The 19,948-nt window shown below is 36.3% G+C and overlaps 1 protein-coding gene across 5 annotated transcripts in view; it reads left to right on the forward strand.

Moving 5' to 3' along the window:
• ZC3H12C (zinc finger CCCH-type containing 12C) overlaps positions 1-19,948 on the forward strand; it is a 70,438-nt gene that overhangs the window by 419 nt on the left and 50,071 nt on the right. Inside the window, exon 2 of one of the 5 annotated variants that reach the window (XM_089915520.1) lies at positions 1,275-4,811. The exons of 1 other annotated variant lie outside the window; for it this stretch is intronic. In XM_089915520.1, the coding sequence (XP_089771646.1) occupies positions 4,779-4,811 (33 nt within the window). In that variant the 5' untranslated portion in view covers positions 1,275-4,778. Of the gene's footprint in view, positions 1-491; positions 4,812-11,946; positions 19,087-19,948 lie in introns of those variants that run through there. 3 more of the 5 variants (XM_022561559.3, XM_089915519.1, XM_022561560.3) reach the window with 3 other exon arrangements.

Below are 19,948 nucleotides of genomic sequence, written 5' to 3' on the forward strand. Positions count from 1 at the left end.
GGCGGGGGGGGCGAGTGGTGCCAGCCGGGGGAGGGGGAGCCGGGGCTGCGGCCGGCGCGGAGGGCGCGCGGGCTGGGCGGGCGGGCGCGGCGCCGAGCGGGGAGGGCCGAAGTGGCTGCTGTCGCTGCGTGCCCCGCCGCCGGCTCGCCGCTTCCTCGCGGGGCCGGCCATGCCGGGTAGCGGCCCCCAGGTTTGTCCCTCGGGAAGGGGGTGGAGGGGCGGACAGCGGCGACAATGGCCCTGAGGGAGCTGGGCGAGGGGAGGGCCGCGGGCCGGGAGGCCGCGCCCGAGCGCCGGGCGGAGGGGCCGTGGCTGGGGCGGCCGCGCCGGCGGATCTCCAGGCCCAGGCAGGTCGGGCCGCTGGAAGTCGAGTCCCTGAGCCCCGGCTGCTCCCGGGGCTCGGGCGGGGTCGAGCGAAAGCCCAGCGCATCCTCCCGGGCGGCAAAGCCGGCCCCAGCGGGGATCTCGGGCGAGGGGAGGCCGGTCTCTCCGGCCCCGCGGCCTAGGGCTTCGGTCCACTCCCGGCCGCCCCAGGGTACGGCCGCCGAACATGGAGGCGGACCCGGGCGCCCCGGATGGAAACGGACCCACAGTCCCTCTCCTGAGGCTCAGACCTCGCGCGCTGGGAGGCGGGGGGGCGGCGGGGGGTGAGGCAGCATCCGACAGCTCGGATACAGCCCCAGCCATTAGCTTTTATTATCCATCCCTCCAGCCAAACACCCAGGCGGGCCGTGGCGAAACGCCCCTCTGCCCCCGCGTCCCTCCTGCACCCCTCACCCCTCAGTGTACAGCCAAATTCCCATTTTCACCCTGCGTTCATTTAGCCGGACAGGTCCCCATGTTTAACTCCCTACAAAGAGGTGTTACAGATGTAACTTGGAGAAATGAATCCCTCATTTCCTCCCTCAACTGTCTCGTCCTTCACCCCTTCAAGACCTTAAAAACAGTCTAAGCTTCCAAGTACTGATCACCCTAACTGCATTTCTTGCTGTTTGGGTAACCGTTAACAATCCTGGTCTGTGCTCTGTGTTTTGTGATAAAGAGAAGAAATACTAATCCAGATTTAGGGAAAGTTTTCCTGTTGGTTGCAAGAATGTGTTGGAATATCCCCAGGCCCATGAGGCGTTTATTGATCCAGATTTTTTTTTTTTTTTTTAACCATCTTAGAATAGTTGCAGAGATACTTGGGGCTCAGTATATTTAGAAATTTGGAAAAATTCATCAGTTCTTCACTTATTTCCTCATGTAGTTTTTCTAATGTATATTATAAACAGAAAACAGTGGATATGCCTCATACAAGTTTTTGGGACTTGGAGAACCACAAGAAGTGGGAAGGTAATGTGTTATATATTTTTTAAAGTCTTAATATATTTAGGGTATGAGGGTATGACTTCCATTTATTTAATCACATATGCAATTAATTTTAGCCGCAATTTCTCAATTTTGGTGTTGTCTGTTGTTCGAATATAAGGATAGCTTCACCAAATATTTGTAAAATTGTCTTACTATTGATAACCCCAGGAAGATGCTTATTTCAGACTTGCCTCTCTATTCACCTGCTTTCTTCTAATTTGGCATTTGGATTTTAAGTTACCTTAATCTGTCTACTTGAAGATACCCTAAACATCAGAATCGTCTAGTAACTGTGTATCTATGATTTGAAATGTTTGAGTATTTTTACTTAGTTTAACAATGGATTTTGCTTTCAAAGTAGGCTACATTTCTACCTCTAGCATCTGGTCATCACACAAGTACTTAAACTCTATATGTAAAGTAAAATGAACTTTTAAACAAAACAACAGCAAAAAAGAGGCCACTATTTTTTTAACCTGCTTTTAATAATGGAAGTCTAATGAACTAGTTTATTATAATGGAAAATATTATAGGAAACACAAACTTGGAATGTTTGTATGCTGATGGAAGTTTTTATTAGTCATTTCCTTTTACTACATTTTTGTTTTAATTACCATACTAATAAAATTATCCTATTTTATATTACTGGTTTCTCTGGAGCTATGTTTTCATGGATTACATCTGCCAAATTGAACCCCAAGTGTTCAATAGATATAGTGTTTTTTAAGTATTTTTCTCATTCTACAACTGGGTTACCTTGTCTTCATTCTAGCACACCACAATGTTTTCTACATTAATTTTAATTACTGTAACAGATGTAAAAGCGTTGTTATCATTTTATAGTTTTTAATACCATTTTTATATCATTTTATACCCTTTTAGTGCTTTCAATTGCTTTTCTACATATATTCAAAAGAATTCTACTTTCATTATTTGATAGCAGTTTTAAAGAAGCAAACGTAAGATTTATGTAGGAGGGTTTTTTTTTTATCATTTTAGTATTAGAATTAGAATGTAGGATTGTAAACTAATTGGCAGTTATTGCTCAGGTGAGACTGGTAAACTTCTATTACCTCAGCAAATAATTATTTAGTATCAATCTAGGTGCTGTATAAGGACCCTGACCTCTAAAAGAAGAGAGATTATTAACAGAGAGCACATAAAGCTAGATGGAATATTCTACATGCCATAAGCAAAGAAGTAGGAGATTCAGGCACTGAGAAAGGTGGCATGCCAGGCCTTAAAGGTGGGAGTCATTTCCAAATGGATACCCTGAGTCAAGGAAAGCAGGGAGTAGGTGATCCAGTGTGTCTGGAGCATTCCCCGGATGATAGGAGTAGTGGATGATTAAGGTGGCAAAGATGGTTTCAAGGTTATATTTTATTGGAAAGAAAAATATTAAGTAAGAAGGTCAGTGAATAACAGAAGCATATTAAATCAGGAATTCAAATTTAAGCCTAAAATATCGTGATTCTGGGGTTCAAAAATACCAAATGTTCTTAAAAAAATTTGTGTTTTAAGTGCTGATATGCCTCCTGTATGATCATCTCTAGGTCCATCCATGTTGCTGCAAATGGCATTATTTCATTCTTGTTTTATGGCTGAGTAATATTCCATTGTATAAACATACCAGATCTTCTTTATCCATTCATCTGTTGATGGACATTTAGATTGCTTCCATGTCTTGGCTATTGTAAATAGTGCTGTAAGGACCATTGGGGGTGCATGTATTGCTTTGAATTATGGTTTTCTCCAGATACATGCCCAGGAGTGGGATTGTAGGATCATACGGTAGCTCTTTTTTTAGGTTTTTAAGGATCCTCCATACTGTTCTCCATAGTGGCTCTACCAATTTACATTCCCACCATCAGTGTAGGAGGGTTCCTTTTTCTCCACACCCTCTCCAGCATTTATTATTTGTAGACTTTTTGATGATGGCCATTCTGACGGGTGTGAGGTGATACCTCATTGTAGCTTTGATTTGCATTTCTCTAATAATTAGTGATGTTCAGCATCTTTTCATGTGCCTTTTGGCCATTTGTTTGTCTTCTTTGGATCGTCTGCCCATTTTTTGATTGGGTTGTTTTTTTGATATTGAGCTGTATGAGCTGTTTATATATTTTGGAGATTAATCCCTTGTCGGTTACATAATTTGCAAATATTTTCTTCCATTCTGTAGGTTGTCTTTTCATTTGCTTCATGGTTTCCTTTGCTGTGGCACACTGTGTTTTGGATCCAGTGGCATAAAGATAACTTTCAGATCTGTGTTGTGGAGATATCAATTCCATCTTTGGTTTTTATAGCTGACATAATAATAGTTATTGTGTATTGTGCACTGATGTGCTAATGTCATGCTTATGCTTGCTTTTATTATCTTCATTCTATAGATGAGGAAACTGAGACACAGAAAGTTTAAATAACTTGTCCAAAGTCACACATCTAGTAAATTGCAGACGGAGTTTGAACCCGAGTCTGACTTTAAAACTCATGCCCTTAACCACTGGGCAGTTCTTCCTTCCTGTGATACTATTTTTAGTTCTATAAAAAGTGTGTCATTGTGTGTATGTTCGTATGTTGATACACATTGTTTCAAAATTAAGAGATGCATGATGATTCTTATGCCCAGTGAACTGGCATAAAGTAAAGCCCATAAGCAGATGTCTGAACACTCAAAGCATTCTGCCTTTAAGATAAATTATCAGATCTCTAAAGGTACATAGGGAATAAAAATCCCAAGTTCTTCCTGCTTGCCTGGACATTATTCCCCTATACCCCCTCATCTTTTGCCTGGCTCACACCTCATTATTCAGGCTTCAGCTTAGATCTCACTGGGTTTACTCCATTGTAGGTTAAGATTGATAATAGGAGGTGACACTGTGCCAAGCACTGTTCTAAGTGCTCTACATATATTAATGCATCTAATACTTACTGTACTCCTATAAAGAAGTATTTCAATACTTTTTTTTTTCTGATGAGGAAACCAAACTACAGTGTGGTTAAATAACTTGCTAGAGGTTTCACAGTTAATAATGGCAGAGCAGGTGTCCCAGCTTAGGCTAAGAACGAAATATTAAGGTCTCTTTAACCTAATACATGTTAATATATTATTGTGAGATTTAAACTATATAATAGAATCATCTCTCTTGGGAGTTTATAGAGCTTGGTGCCCCACCTTTCCATCCCCATTTAACATTCACTAAGGATTTTCTCATGACATTAAAAATATTTCAAACATTTTCTTCCTAAGAACATATCATTTTACTTAATCATTCTCCTATTTCAGTTAGACATTTGTTTTCCCCCAGTATTTCAAAATCATAATGCTTTAGTTGAACATCCCAGTAATTTTTCTTTTTTCTGCATCTGTGTTCTTAGGATGGATTCCTAGAAGTAATGATCAAAGAGAATAAGCTTTAAGGTCTTTGATGGCCAAAAAGTTTTCCAGAAAAGCTGTATTGGTATGTACACTTGTCAGAAAAGCGTGAAAGAACTGATTTCATTCCATGTTTGAATGAACTATTAACTGTAAAATTTTTTGACAGTTAGATGAACATTAATATCTAATTTTAATGCTGACTTTTTTCTACTTATATTTTAAGATATTAAAGTAGGCAGGTTGATTAAGAAGAAGCAAAGAGAAAAGTAAAACCACCTGGAATCTTCTTACCCATAAATAACTTCTGTAAATATTTTGATAAACACTCTCCTATTTTTTATTCCTGTAGTTATACTTTACAGAATTTTTACTTGAGTTTTAAATTTAAAATACAAGCATTTTCTAGTCACCCATCTTTAGGCAAAATTATTTGTTTACTCCCCTGTGTTTTCAAAATACTTTAAATCCCTCTATAACACTTGTATATTTGGTGATAGTTAACTGTTTCTTATTTATTTCTTTTTTGCTTTCTGTGTCTCTGCTCTTCATCTATAAAACAGAAAAAAAAATACTAGCTAGGGCATAGATTTGTCATAAGGATTAACTGATAATACAAAATACAGTGCCTAGGATCTTCTTTATTTTGTTTGTAGTCTTTAGGCAAGGACTTTGGTTTACACTGTTTTATCCCAAGTCTTCTACAGTGTTTAATACCTAGTAGATACTTCATGGATGTGTTTTTATTGTTAAAGGCCATAGAGTATGTTCTTTAAATGGACCTGCTGATGTGGTAGGGTGAACAAAAGTCAGTAGATGGCTATGAGATGATCGCAGTAATCAGTAGAGCAAATAACACAATTTGTGTACCCAAACATTTTAAAATTAACTTAGTATGTATGATGTGATTTCTTGAGTGGTCACATGCATTTACCCTTATCTTCCCCACTTAGCTGGGGAAGGATATTATAAAGGCAAATTTCTAGAAGTTAGTCTTAAAGTCTTTCAAGAACAAAACATTTTAACTATTTTAAATGGAAAAATTTAAATACATGGATTATATTTTTCTACCTTCAAGTAACATGTAGCCTATAACTTCACTTATTATGAAGCATAATAATAGCTATCATTTGTGGGGCACTAACTTTATGCCAGGTACAGTATTAAGCACTTTACTTACATTATCTAATTTAGTTTTACAACAATTGTATAAAGTTTATACTGTTGTTTTGCCTATCTTCCAGGTGATAGAACAGGGGTTATCAAGATTCCTGATTTATCCTATCTAAATAACAATGCTTGTTTTGCTTTTTTTTAAAAAAAAAAACATGGTGAGGACAGCAGAACTCAATGATTTCTGTTGATGTATATTAATGATTTTTGGTCTTCTTTCCTTGCTGTTAGCTGTTCCTTGCTGACGTTGTCACTTCTTCCCTCTAATTTGAAGAAGATAACTGCTATGGACTGTGAAACTGAATGACAACAGCTAATATTATGGCTAACATAAAAGTATTTAGGCAGCAATTAAAGGCCTTTAGGACTCGCAGATTGTCTAGGTTGGAGAACTGAGAAATTGCACTTTCAGAGAGTAGTTGGGGCCTCTAACAATCAGATAGACCTGGGTTTGAATCCCAGCTCTGTCCTTTACTGGCTGTGACCTTAGACAAAACTCAGTTTCTCTTTGATTTCTTGTACTTTGCAAGTTGTTTTTACTGATTTAAGCTAATGAGTATAAAAAGTGCCTGGCACATAGAAGGCAGTGAATGTTATTATAAAATGACTTAGCAGTATTCACTGAATTGATTAGACAGAGATTTTGTTTGTTTTATTTTTCTGTCTACTTATTCACTGGCTCTTAATTGTGTTCTGGGTAATTGGGCTTACCAGATGAAAAATACCTAAAAAATCAAGTTTACTGTTATTGCTTTTAATATGTAAGTTTATATTTTAGATTTTTCAAAGGGCTTTTAAATTTATTACTTCATGTCATTTAGGGTGAAGCTAAAATTAGTTTCTGTTCTTTGTTCTTAGTCATCTACTCATTTCCTATTCAAAATTACATGGGCTTAATTTTATCCTTTATTCTGTGACTTAGTCTGTTTCACATCTTGGTTTTTACTTTATAATTTATTTTTATTATTTTGTATACTTATAGGGAGCAGTTCTCCCATATAATTGAGGCTGCCTCCTCATTGTTGACTTAGACGTTTTTTAAGTCATCGTTTCTTTGAATTGCCCCACTGAGTTGGCGATTTTATGTATTAGGTACTTCTTGGAATTTTGCTATAATTGTAAATGATTAGTACAGATCTAAAATGCTGGAAGTGTGCAATAAATTATCTATTTTGATAAAGTAGGCATTATTTCTATTTTTGCTAAGATAGAAAAATGCCTTAAGTAACATAAAAATTGTGTTCATAACGTTATGTTAAAATTAGCAATATCATGCATAGGAAAAAATAATTTTAAATAGGAGAGATGTTTTCCAAAGTGCATTTCTATTATTTTGACTACTTCGTTTTATCTTTTAAAATTAAATTTTGAGTTAAATATTTTAGCATATTTATTTTATCACATTTTTAAAATAGAGAAAAAGTAAAAGTGATAGTGAAAAATCATCTATAATTTTCCCATAGAGATAACTTAAAGTTTTGGTAATGTTTTCATTTTTTTTTAATCTCCTAGTCAATATAAACACATCCTTTAAAAAATTTGTATGCATATGTAGTTTTGTTTCTTGCTGTTCATTCAATATACGATGTTTTCCTGTATCATTAAATATTATTTTAAAAGATTATTTTTGTTGGACTTCCCTGGTGGCACAGTGGTTGAGAGTCCGCCTGCCGATGCAGGGGACACGGGTTCGTGCCCCGGTCCGGGAAGATCCCACATGCGGCAGAGCAGCTGGGCACGTGAGCCATGGCCGCTGGGCCTGCGCGTCCGGAGCCTGTGCTCCACAGCGGTAGAGGCTGCAGCAGTGAGAGGCCTGCGTACCACAAAAAAAAAAAAAAAAAAAAAGATTATTTTTATTGGCTGAATGCATTCAACACATTCAAATACTGCAATTTAATCAAGCTCATATTGTTGAGTATTTAGAGTATGACCAATATTTTTATTGTTATAGTGAACAATGTGATAAATGTCCATGTATATAGATCTTTGTACACATTGATGAATATATTTTAAACAAATTCCTAGATGTGATCATGCAAATTGCCCTCTAGAAAAGTTGCACCAATTTATATTCTTAGAAATGCATGTGTGTCGCTCTCTGCACCCATCACAGTTTCCCTTCACAGCCTGTCTTTGTTAATTTGATAAACAAGAATGACATAATAGTGCTAAGAAGCTCCTTCAGTAGAGTCAGAGAGATTGAGTTTGAGTTCCTGTTCTGACGCTTGTGTGATCATGGGCAAATTTCCTATATTTTCCTAAGCCTCAGTTTCTTTGTGAAATTGTGATGATAGTACCTATTATCATGGTAATATCATATAATATCATGGTTATGGCTATCAACCAATAATGTACATTGAAGTATAAGCCCTTGAGAGATGTTAGCTGTCATTATTAATTATGAATGAGATTTCACCTCATTATATTCTATACTTGGTATGCCTATATTTTATACCTTGTAGTGGGTGGTATAAAGGAAAGTTAGTCAATTTTAAATAACCATCTTTTATGTACCGTTAGTTATATTGTAGGACTTAGTTCCAATACTTTTTCAGTTGACTGTCTTGATTTTCAGGATACTTAGTTCCAATACTTTTTCAGTTGACTGTCTTGATTTTCAGGATATATTATAAGTGACCCCCAAATAATATAAATTTTTAAAAATATTTCAACTTTTTTTTCTTGTCTTATTGCGTTGGTTGAAACCATAGAACAGTGATAGTAGGCATTTGAGCTTATTTCTTTTTTTACTGGGTCTTTCTCCCTGTTATTTCATTTTTTAAATGCCAATGGCTATTGTTTCCTGACATAGATGTCCCCTGCTTACATACACATATTCCTGCAAATATCTATAAAAGCTAAATGTGAGAAACTTGAAAATAGATTTATATATTATGGGAGAATTCCTTTAAATTGTTAAATTCCTAAGTATCTTTTAGGCACATCTTCAAAACTATATTTTCAGCATTTGACTCATGTTCTCTTCTTTTTAAATTGAACATACAGTCAGTCAGTTTAAATAAGGCTAAATGTCAGTAAGGCTGAAATTTTGCTGCTTTCAACCCACTTAATGATTCCATCCTTGTCTCAATGATACAGACTTTGAGACCCACTTTACTTTTCAGCATTGTCTGCTATTACATTATATTTATAAAATACTAGTTAAAGTAAATGAAACAAATTTGCCCCTTGGAATAAACCCTTATTCAAATAAAGTCTTAGGGTCATAGTCCCAGAGCCCTCCTTACTCAGCTTCTGAGGCATCTTTCAGAAAACTGTTTAAAAATGACTACCCCCAAAAAAAGATTCAGATAATTTACAAATCACAAATATGACAGTGCTACTGAAACTGAAGTTTTCAGGGGCTAGCAGGAAACCCACCCTGTGATATTGTAAGGTTTTTGTTAAATAATTTTTGTACCAAAGTCCTGATTTAGCATGTTTTAAAAAATGATTAAGTATAGCAACATATACTGTATGAAGATATGGTATTCACAGATCTAGGTAGTGTCTTTCTATTGTTGGGTTACTAAAATTTGAATCCTGGACTCTCTTCTTTTTTGTACAGTTTTCCATCCATGCAAAACTATATTTTTAAATACCATCTTCATGCTAATGACTACCAAATTTTTATCTCCAATACTGACTTCTCTCTTTTACCCAGCTGTCTTGGAACAGCTCTACTTGGATAGCTATTAGTATCTGAAACAAAATTATCTAAAACAGAATTTTTGTCCTTCCAAATCTGTCCCTTTCCAAGTCTTCCCCACTTTAATAAATGTTACTACCATCTTCTCAGCTGCTCACACCATAGATCTAGAAGTTCTTGGTTCTTCATGTCTCTTTCATCTTCCACACCCATCCAATGCAAGTCTTTAATCAGTACTTATGATTAAATGAACTGAATTAACAGTGTTCAATATTAGAAAAATCTATTATCATAGAATGAAATCTACTGATTAAATGTGTATTGTTATAATTTGAATATACTATATACTATATAACTTACCTTTCTTATATTTAGAACTTTGTATAAAGTATAAGTAAGATTATACATATATTTGATTAGTTTTGGTGCCATCTTTGTTAGGTTTTGTCATAATTAGGCCAGCCTCATGAACCAGTTGGGATGCTTTCCATGTTCTCAGGTGCCCTAGAATAATCTCAGTAACAAAGGGTTTTGCCAGAACACACCCACAGAAAAAATGGGTATAGCATTCTTTGTCAGGAATGGAATAGAGGGTATAAATCTTTAACAAAGTTTTTATTTCTTCCATGGTTATTCACTTACAACCTTTTCTTAAGTCGGCTTCAATTATGGATTCTTATTTATTGGCATAAAGATTTATGCAAAGAAACCCTTCCATTTCATTGAACATTATATTTGTATTGTTAATTTGTAGAGTTCCTCAACCTCTTGGTCACATTTTTAGGAAGTTATTCACTTATTCATTTATTCATTCATTCATATTTAGAACCAGCTCTCCATTATATTAACCATTTCTACGTTTTTTTGCTTCCTAATTTACTTACTTATGCTTTTAATTTTATTACTTTGTCTACCTTTATTTTGGCTTGTTTGCTTATTTTAACCTTTCTAATTTAAATGTTTAATTCATTTATTTCTTTTTTCTATTAAATACATTTACACCATTAATTTTTTCATTGAGTATTAATTTGGCCACATCCCATAGGTTATAATTCTATTGTCATCCATTTTTAATGTCCATAATTTTATTTTTTATTTTTCTTTAACTTCAGGGTTATCTGGAAGAGAGTTTTAATGTACAGATATTGGGAGTTTTAGGGTTTAAAAAAATTTTTGTTAGCAGATGCTGACTTCTCATTTTTGTATCTCATAGTCAGAGTATACTTCCATTCTCTATGTTTGAGTTTTTCCTAAATGCCTTGAAAAAGTTGGTCAGTCGAGTGCAAATGTCCTCTGTATCTTATCTTTGAAGTCAAGAAATCCCTAGTAGGGTTTCCCTGGTGGCGCAGTGGTTGAGAGTGCACCTGCCGATGCAGGGGACAAGTGTTCGTGCCCCGGTCCTGGTCCGGGAAGATCCCACATGCCGCAGAGCGGCTGGGCCCGTGAGCCATGGCTGCTGAGCCTGCGCGTTCGGAGCCTGTGCTCCGCAACGGCAGAGGCGACAACAGTGAGAGGCCCACGTACGGCAAAAAATAAAAAATTAAAATAAAAAAAAAAAGTCCCTAGCAATTACTCTGTGAATACTTCAGATAAGGGCCATTCTAATTGTTGTTGCTGTTGTTGATTAAATACACATATACCCTGGAGTTTAATGCCATCATCATCATTTAAGGCCTGTGGATAAAAGAAGTAAATCTAAAGCTTTAGATTGTCAGGGTTTTTGTCATCTTTGTGTAAGGATAGGATGGTGTAACTTTCAAAATAAGCTGATTTCTAAGTTTGTTTGAAAAGTATTTGAGTTCCTTAAATGGGGCATCTCTGCCTGCAGATCTCTACATCTCCTTGGCCCTTGTGTGCTCCCTTCTGTGTGTGTTATAGGATTTCCTGGGGTTGGAAGTTGAGCCAGCAGCTCTGTTTTTCCATGGGCCCCACTATGCTCTTTACCAGTTTATAGTATTTCAGGGTGCATCTTTCAAATACTCTCACCCCCAAAATTGTAAAGCTTTGGAAATAAAAATTAGTTCTTCTTTCCTGACCTGTTTATGGATGGGATGAATACATTGGCCAAGAGAAATGACAGAATTATAGAAAATACTCCACATTCTTTAAAATGGATGGTGGACAATTCTAGTGATCCCTATAAGTAAGAAAAACAAAATGCTTTAAATTGCTTCTCTTTTATTTCCCATTAAGTTCTCTATTTTTCAGTGTTCTTTCAGGTCTTTTGATTATATTAAATAGAGGCTCTGCTAGGTCCTAAGGTCTTTAATCCCTCCCTTTTAAATAAGAACCTCAGTAGGGAATCAGAGGCAGCTAATGTTTGAAGTCAAATACTGATCCACAAATTAGAAAAATTTTCTGTACTAGGAGAGAGACTAGGTTTAGAGTATAGGTAGTATAAGTGTGATTTTGAAAAAAAAACATAAGGAGTTGGCTTATAAGGAAAAATTTCACAAAATTAATTCTGTGAGTTTGGTTGATGTAGAAAATTTTACTGCTAGCCTAGGTGGCTGGGAAGCATGTGCCAGGTTGACAGCTGCAACTTAGCTTCTAGACCATCCCATGCTGGCAGAACACCTGAGTGAAGATGTGGCAGGTAGAGAAAACACTTTGGAATTCCTGAGTGATAGCCAGAAGCCAGAATGCCAATTTGGCAAGAGTGCTACCAGGTGCTGAGTCTTGGGCCTGAGCATTCCTCAGAATAACAGGTAGATCATAAATGTTTATTTCCCACTTTGAGAGCAAATGAGTACTTAAGTCTTATGTGCATTTTAATAGATTGAATACTATTTTATGATAAACACCTAATATAAGCTAATCCAGTTCAACATGGATTTATATTTGATCAAAATCCTGAAATAATTTTCTTCTCAATGTGTGCTAACCTCTTCCTCAACTTTTTATATTATCTCTTAAAAAATAATCAGAATTAGAAGATAAAATAAAACAATCAGTTATTTATTTTAGAAATACTGGGTCTAGGGACTTCCCTGGTGGTCCAGTGGTTAAGACTTTGTGCTTCCACTGCAGGGGGCATGGCTTAATCCCTGGTTGGGGAACTAAGATCCCACATGCCAGCATGGCATGGCCAAAAAAAAAAAAATAGAAATACTGGGTCTGAAGACTGATTAATTTGTTTTATTGCTAAATCTTTGCTTCCCAATAAAGTAGCTTTTTGCTTACTAAACCCAAAGGCTTAAGAATCTCTTCCAAGAGTGAGAAATGCGGTAAGTTGGTTCTGTCCTCCCTGCACCCCCTTCTCTCCATGCACATGTGTGCATATGCACACACAAGTGCAGAGGAGGAAAGGTGCCGACAAGGAAGGAGGTCCAGAGACCAGGATTACTCTAAGATTCTTATATTTAAAAATCTTTCATCAATCGTTTTATCTAAATAAATAGTCACTTGGTTTAACAAGCCATCCTTAGAGCATCCATTGTACTTACGCCCCTTCCTCAAGAATCTTTCATACTTAAATATTTAATAATTACTTTAATCATATAAACATCACAGTACCCTCAATGATCTTTCTTTTGGAGTTTTGATTTTTGTGGGAAGGGAGACTGGACGGAGCAACTAGGATGGGAGAATCTAGACGGCCAAATGGCAGCATTAAGCCTCTAGGTATCTTGAGAGCTGGGAAAGAAGACTGGAGATGCGTTAGAAAAGGAGGCAGAAGAGCAACAAGAACGCACTTCCTGCTCCTGAACATTGGCAGTTCCCTGGCGGCAGTGCTTGTCCTCGCCTTTCACTCTTCACCCCAGTCAGTCCTGGCCCTCTGGGTCTTGTGGAGGCTGGGAAAGGACTGCAGGGTTGAGGGTGGTAGGCTGGTTAATTTTGACCGAGAATTAGAGGCTAAAGTAGAGGCAACGTTTGCCTCATTGAACCAACTCTGTTTTCCCAATTCACTGCTATTCCTTCTTTTTTTTCCTCTAAGTTGTTGTCCTTTTATTTATTCCCAGTCTTTCATTCATACATAGGTGGGCATACCTTTTTTCTCTCCTTCCCCATTAAATCCATTCTTCTGGTTTAAAGTTCTTAAAAGAAAGAAAAAAAAAACCTTACCCTCCCTACCCACCAAAATATCTTTCTATATCTTATTCCTTTCCTGCCAAACTTATTAAAAGAATACATATGCTGTCATCTCTTCTTCAGCACACACTTACTCCTTAACTGGGAGTTTTTAGCCTGTGTTCTGTGGTCCCCCAAAGGGTCCATGGATAGAATTTGGGCATTCTGTGATGTTGGGTGGGAAAAAAATTTATGTATTTATATTCATATCCTCTGATTGAAATTTCCTTCAATTATGAATGTAAGCAACAAGTCCAATTTTAATAACAGCATATATGACTGTGTCATCCATAGAAATCATAAATGTTTCCCTATCATGTTACAGTTGAAGTAAATACTCTGAAATATCATTTTTACTTTTAATTACTTCAAAATCATGGTAGTTATTAGGTCTGCTGCTACATCTTATTTTAATGTGTTAATAAAAGGCATATATTTTACTATATCACATTTTTACATATTTTGATATTTTAATATAATTGGCTTCTTTGTAATGCAGTCTCTGTTTTTGCTTTATCATTTAAAAGCATTACTTCGAAAAGAGGTGTATAGCCTTCATTAGACTGAGAAAGGATCTATGGCATAAAAACTTGGTTAGGAGCAGCTGCCTGTTCACCCCACCTGTCTTCATATCTCCGAAAAAGCTCCCTCAGTGGTCACTAATCACCTTTACCCAATGTCCTCAGTCATTCTGCAGTGTATCTGTATCATTTGGTGCCGTCAGTTACTTTTTGTTACTCCTTCCTCTTTTGCCTTTATTATCAAATCCTTACTGGACCCATTGGCTCATCTTAGAAAATATCTCATATTTGTTTCTTTTTTTCTGCATAACTTTAGATACCAGTTACCTTTTGCTTAGACCATTATGTATTATAATACCTTCCTAACTTGTCTTTGAGTTTCTTGCCCCCTCAAACCTAGTAGAGCTGGAATTACCATCCTAAAATGTAGTTAGAAACACATCATTCACATTCTCAGAAACTTTCAGTGGTTCCCCATTACCTTTCTTTTTTTTAAATCAATAATTCTAATTTTATATTAGTTTTATATTTAATTTTATATTGATTTAATTTATATATAAATTATTATTTATTTTATTATTATTAATTTAATTTATATATTTTTATATTTTTAATTTTATATTAATTTTATATTTAATTTTATATTGATTTAATTACCTTTCTAAAATGTGGGTAGAAATACACTATTCCCTTTTTCAGAAACCTTCAGTAGTTTCCCAATAACAAAGTTGAATCACTAGTATGGCATTCAAGACTTTCCATGAACTAAGTACATCCTAACTTTCTAGCCTCTTCTACAGCAGTATTAATCTCACAGTATTCTGTATATTTTATCATCTTTCACGTCTCTGGGCCTTTGATCCTGTTTTCTCTGGGCAAAAATCCTTTCTTTCCCTACCTTACCCCACTCCCCATCTTGCCCTACCACAGACACATACACCATAGTATATATAGGAATGTGTCATCATCATTCTGTTCTCAGCTTATATGTTGCCTCTCAGAACCTTCTCCAATCTGAGCCAATGTCTTTGTCTCTTGTATTCTATGATATATCACTATTAATAGCATTAATTTTGCATGCGCTATATTTTATAGGTATTCATCTATTTGGTTTCTTTAGTAAATTTATATTCCTTAGGGTAGCAACCGTATTCATGTTTGTACCCTCTCTCATCTTCTTCACTCAATGTCACTTTCTCCTAGTAGGCATTCAAATAAATGTTTCTTGAGTGAATACATGAATTCATTGAATACTGGCTTAACCTCTGATTTAGCTTGATTGGGTGACCATGGACCAGGCTGCTGTTGTCCTGCGTTTCATCAGAGTATTACTTTTAAAATGTATTAGTTGTACACATTTTAAAATAGAATTTGATCACCTAGCTAACATCTGTAAAAATGCCATAAGAACTAAATTACTCTGTATTTAATGATATTACTATCAAGAAAATAGATTCCTAAGTCATAGGATTTTTTTCCATAAAAGATTTGTTAAATAACAATTATTTAAAGGAGAAAATTATTATGGCTTTAATTTTTTGATAGTAACTTACAGATCTTAAGAGAAAGCTAATTCTGAAAAGTATACTAATTTATTACTTTATTAAAAGTTAATGAGATTATGAGAGAGGTGGGAGCCGATGGCTGATCTTTGTCTACAGCCATTTATTTTAAAATAATTTTGCACAGTCCACCATCTATATTGTTAAACTGAAAGAAGTATTTTCTCATTTTCCATAAGAAAAACCTTTGTTTCCTTTCAGGTGCTTGTTATAATTTCTTCTAATTTTACTTCCATTTTCTCCCACATCCCTTCACTTCTGCCCATCATCAGATCAATGTATTTCTTCTAAATTACTGATTCCCAGCCATTTTTATACTCATGTTCCTTACTAAGCTTTCTACCATTATCTTCCTTTTTGAATATTTTTTCCTCCAGTTTTATCAAGATATAATTGAGATAAAGCATTGTATATATTTAAGGTGCACAGCATAGAGATTCAACTTACATACATCAAGAAATGCTTATCACAGGGCTTCCCTGGTGGCGCACTGGTTGAGAGTCCGCCTGCTGATGCAGGGGACACGGGTTTGTGCCCCGGTCCGGGAAGATCCCACATGCCGCGGAGCGGCTGGGCCCGTGAGCCATGGCTGCTGAGCCTACGCGTCATGCTTATCACAGTAAGTTTAGTGAACATCCATTATCTCATATATATACAAAATTTAAATAATAGAAAAAAAAATCTTTCCTTGTGATGAGAACTCTTAGCATTTACTCTCTTAACAACTTTCACACATAATGTACCGCAGTGTTCATTATCTGTATCATGTTGTACATATTACATCCCTAGTACTTATTTCTCTTATAACTGGGAGTCTGTGCCTTTTGACCACCTTCATCCAATTCCCCCTCCCCCCACCCCCTGCCTCTAGTAACCACAAATCTGATCTCTTTCTATTTTTTGTTTGTTTGTTCTTGAAGTATAATTGACCTACAACACAATGTTAGTTCCTGTTACACAACATTGTGATTTGATATTTCTGTACTTTTCAAAACAATCACCAGGGTAAGTCTAGTTACGATGTGTCACCATACAAAGATACTCATAGTTATTGATACTATTGTCTTCTAATTATCCTTATTAGCCAAAGTATTCCATGACACTTAAATCTTGAGTAGTTTTTCTTACAAAAAAGGATAGGTATGTTTGGCTTTTCCAAACTAAATGTCATTCCCCTTTCCCTCTGAGAAACATTGTTCTAAATTATTTTATTAATTTAACAAAATTCATGTTCTGAGATCAGGAACAAAGGCAGAACTTTAGAATTATATTAATGAGAACATAAAATAATGAAAATCAGGTTTTCTATTGTTTTGTACTGAAATTTCACTTTTAGTATAAACTTTTAAGATAATAATATTTACTATGTGCCAAACACTGTTCTAAGTTATTATATATATTACAACCCTGTGCTGTTGGTGTTGTTATTATCCCCATTTTATGGTTGAAGAAACTGAAACACAGCAGTTGTGTAATTTGTCCAGAATATTTGGATACTTTTTGGGAGAGGGTGTGTTGTGGTGTTGGTTCTTATATCCATAAATTATAAGATCTCTCTCTTGCTCATCCTCTTTTCTTTGGACCCCATGCTGGAGTAAACTCGACCCTAGAACTTATAGTAAGGGGTCAGGTACACGTTTCAGAATACCAGTAAATCAGGTATTAGAAATAGTGCTGCCTGTATAGGAACACATGGCCCAGTCTAGTCTAATTCCCTTTGGTACGTGGGGCAATTGGTTTGTCATTGAGAAAAAGTTTGGATGGAATAGCATACCCCTTTTCTAACATCAGCAAAATAGTAGTACCCAAATGTGGCAAAGCAAATAAAGAAAATGACAAGCCAGTCTTATGATTATTGATGTAAAAATTCCTAAGGAAATACCAGCATATACAGTATAATCCTCCAAAATGTAATAATGTTTCTATATTAGTAAATCTGTTAATATAGTTCACAATATTAGTAACTCAAAGAAGAAATTATGATCATCTTAATATATCATTTTAATGCAATACACATTTTTAATTTTTTTCTTAAATCTTTCATGTAGGAGGAAAACATTTCTATAAGTGACTTTTTAAAGGCTACATATTATGTGGTGTGTAAATGTATAGTTGTATATAAACTTATAATTACATACAGCTAACACTTACTGAGTGCGTACTGTGTGCCTGGCACTGTTCCAGGTGTCAAGTGTTTTACATGTATTAGCTCATTAAATTTCAAAACAACTATATGTGTGTGTGTGTGTGTGTATTTTATTTCTTAACAGATGAGGCATGAGGAGGTAAATTTGCCCAACGTGATAGATGTGTATGTTTTATATGTATATGTATGTACAACCTAACCAGCCATCAATATAATGCTTAATAATAAAACACTAGACGCATTCCCATTAATATCAGGAATGACACAAAATAACCATTGTTAACATTACAATGTAATTAGACAGAAGTATGAAGCAAGAGATGTAAAAATTGGTAAGGAAGAGGCAATCGGATGATTTTACATTATTATATATGCCTGGAAAACCCAAGAGCCTCAGTGAAACACTAATAGAAACATTGAGTTCACTGAGATACCTAGTTCACTAAAGTTTTATGTACAAGAATAAAAATAATTATTTTTTAGACACCAACAATAACTAGTTAGAAAATATAAGGGAAGAAAAAAACCTCCATTCACAGCAAGAACAAAAGCAAAATATTTTAAGACAAGTTTAAAAAGAAATTTATAAGCCCCCTACAAAGAAATCTAGGAACTGTATTGAAAGAGGAAATTTCAATCAATTATTCTTGATTAAACAATATAGTAAATCAGTAGTGCTTTTTAAACAAGGATTACTACAACACAATCTCCATCAAACTCCCAACAGCAGCTTTTCTATTAAAACTTGTCAAACTAATTCTTAAGTAGCTGGAAGCATATACATGCAAAAGATTCTTGTATGATTCCCACGCTGTGTAAAGTTTTGAGGTGCGTTGCCCTTCAAAGCTCTGCATGACATGGCTGGTCTTGACCTTGACCTTTCTGACCTCATTTGCTGACTCCTCCCCTTTCTCACCTGCCACCAGACATACTGGCCACCTTGCTGTCCTGTGGACGCTCTCATCTCTGGGCTTTGTACTTAACCCTCCTTCCTCCTGTTACATATTCCTTTCACTTCATTTAGGTATCTGCACAAATACCACCCTATCATAAAGGCCTTCCCTGATTAAAAGTTTCTCTATAGCATTTACCATCACCTGACGTGTATTTACTGTTTACATTCTCTCCCTTTGTGAGTTTGGTGAGAGAAGAGACTGGCTTTGTTCTTGCTGTATCCCCAGCACCTGGCACCTAGGAGGTGCCCGTTTGCTGAATGAAACTGGCATTAAAAATTACAGGTAAGATCACTAAGAGTTCTGAAGAGAGGATGAAATTACAGTCAATCTTGTTTTTCTTGAACAGTTTACCCTTGAACATCACAGGCATTAGGGGCACCGACCCTCTGTGCAGTCAGAAATCCGAGTATAACTTCACAGTTGGCCCTCCTTATCCAGGGTTCTGCATCCCCAGATCACCAGCCAAGAATCACATAGTCCTTATGTATCTGTTGAAATAAATCCACATTTAACTGGACCCATGCAGTTCAAACCCACTGTTGTTCAAGGGGCAACTGTAGTTATGTTCTATGAAGTCACTGCAAATACTGAACCATTGCTTCTAGAGGAAATACGGGATTAGGTTCCTGCAAGCCTCCGGTCAGAACATTTTCATGGACCAATCAATACATAACCTTGTTGTACATGCAGTACTGTTTAGAGACACTTTATTAAATATGTACTGTTGATTCATTAACACTGAACAGCCAACAGCACTGTAACTCATGCCTGAACAAAGCTTACCTAACACGCATATTTCTCCACAAGGCACATCACAGACTTCTTGCACTTAGATAACACTTCAGCACTAGACTTGGGGGCCATTTAAACAGCAAATTCACCAACAGAAAGCACAAAAATGCAAAAATCATAGCACTAACAAGCCCTTTTTAAGACACTTGTTTGAGCATGAGCGCTTTGTTCAGCCTCCGCTGGAATGCCTGTCTGGCAACTCAGATGTTCCGCCTCTCTGCACATGCACGTTGCCGTGGGGCGACTAAAGCAACGCGAGGATTTATTGGGGTTACAAATAAATTTTAGTGAGTAGGCAAATTTGCAAGTACAGAATCCACAGATAACAGGGACCAACTATACATCATTTTTT

The sequence above is a fragment of the Delphinapterus leucas genome, chromosome 7 (assembly GCF_059928025.1).
Source record: "Delphinapterus leucas isolate spDelLeu-1000000601 "Yukka" chromosome 7, BTC_Dleu_Yukka2, whole genome shotgun sequence".
In the NCBI taxonomy this organism is placed as follows: domain Eukaryota; kingdom Metazoa; phylum Chordata; class Mammalia; order Artiodactyla; family Monodontidae; genus Delphinapterus; species Delphinapterus leucas.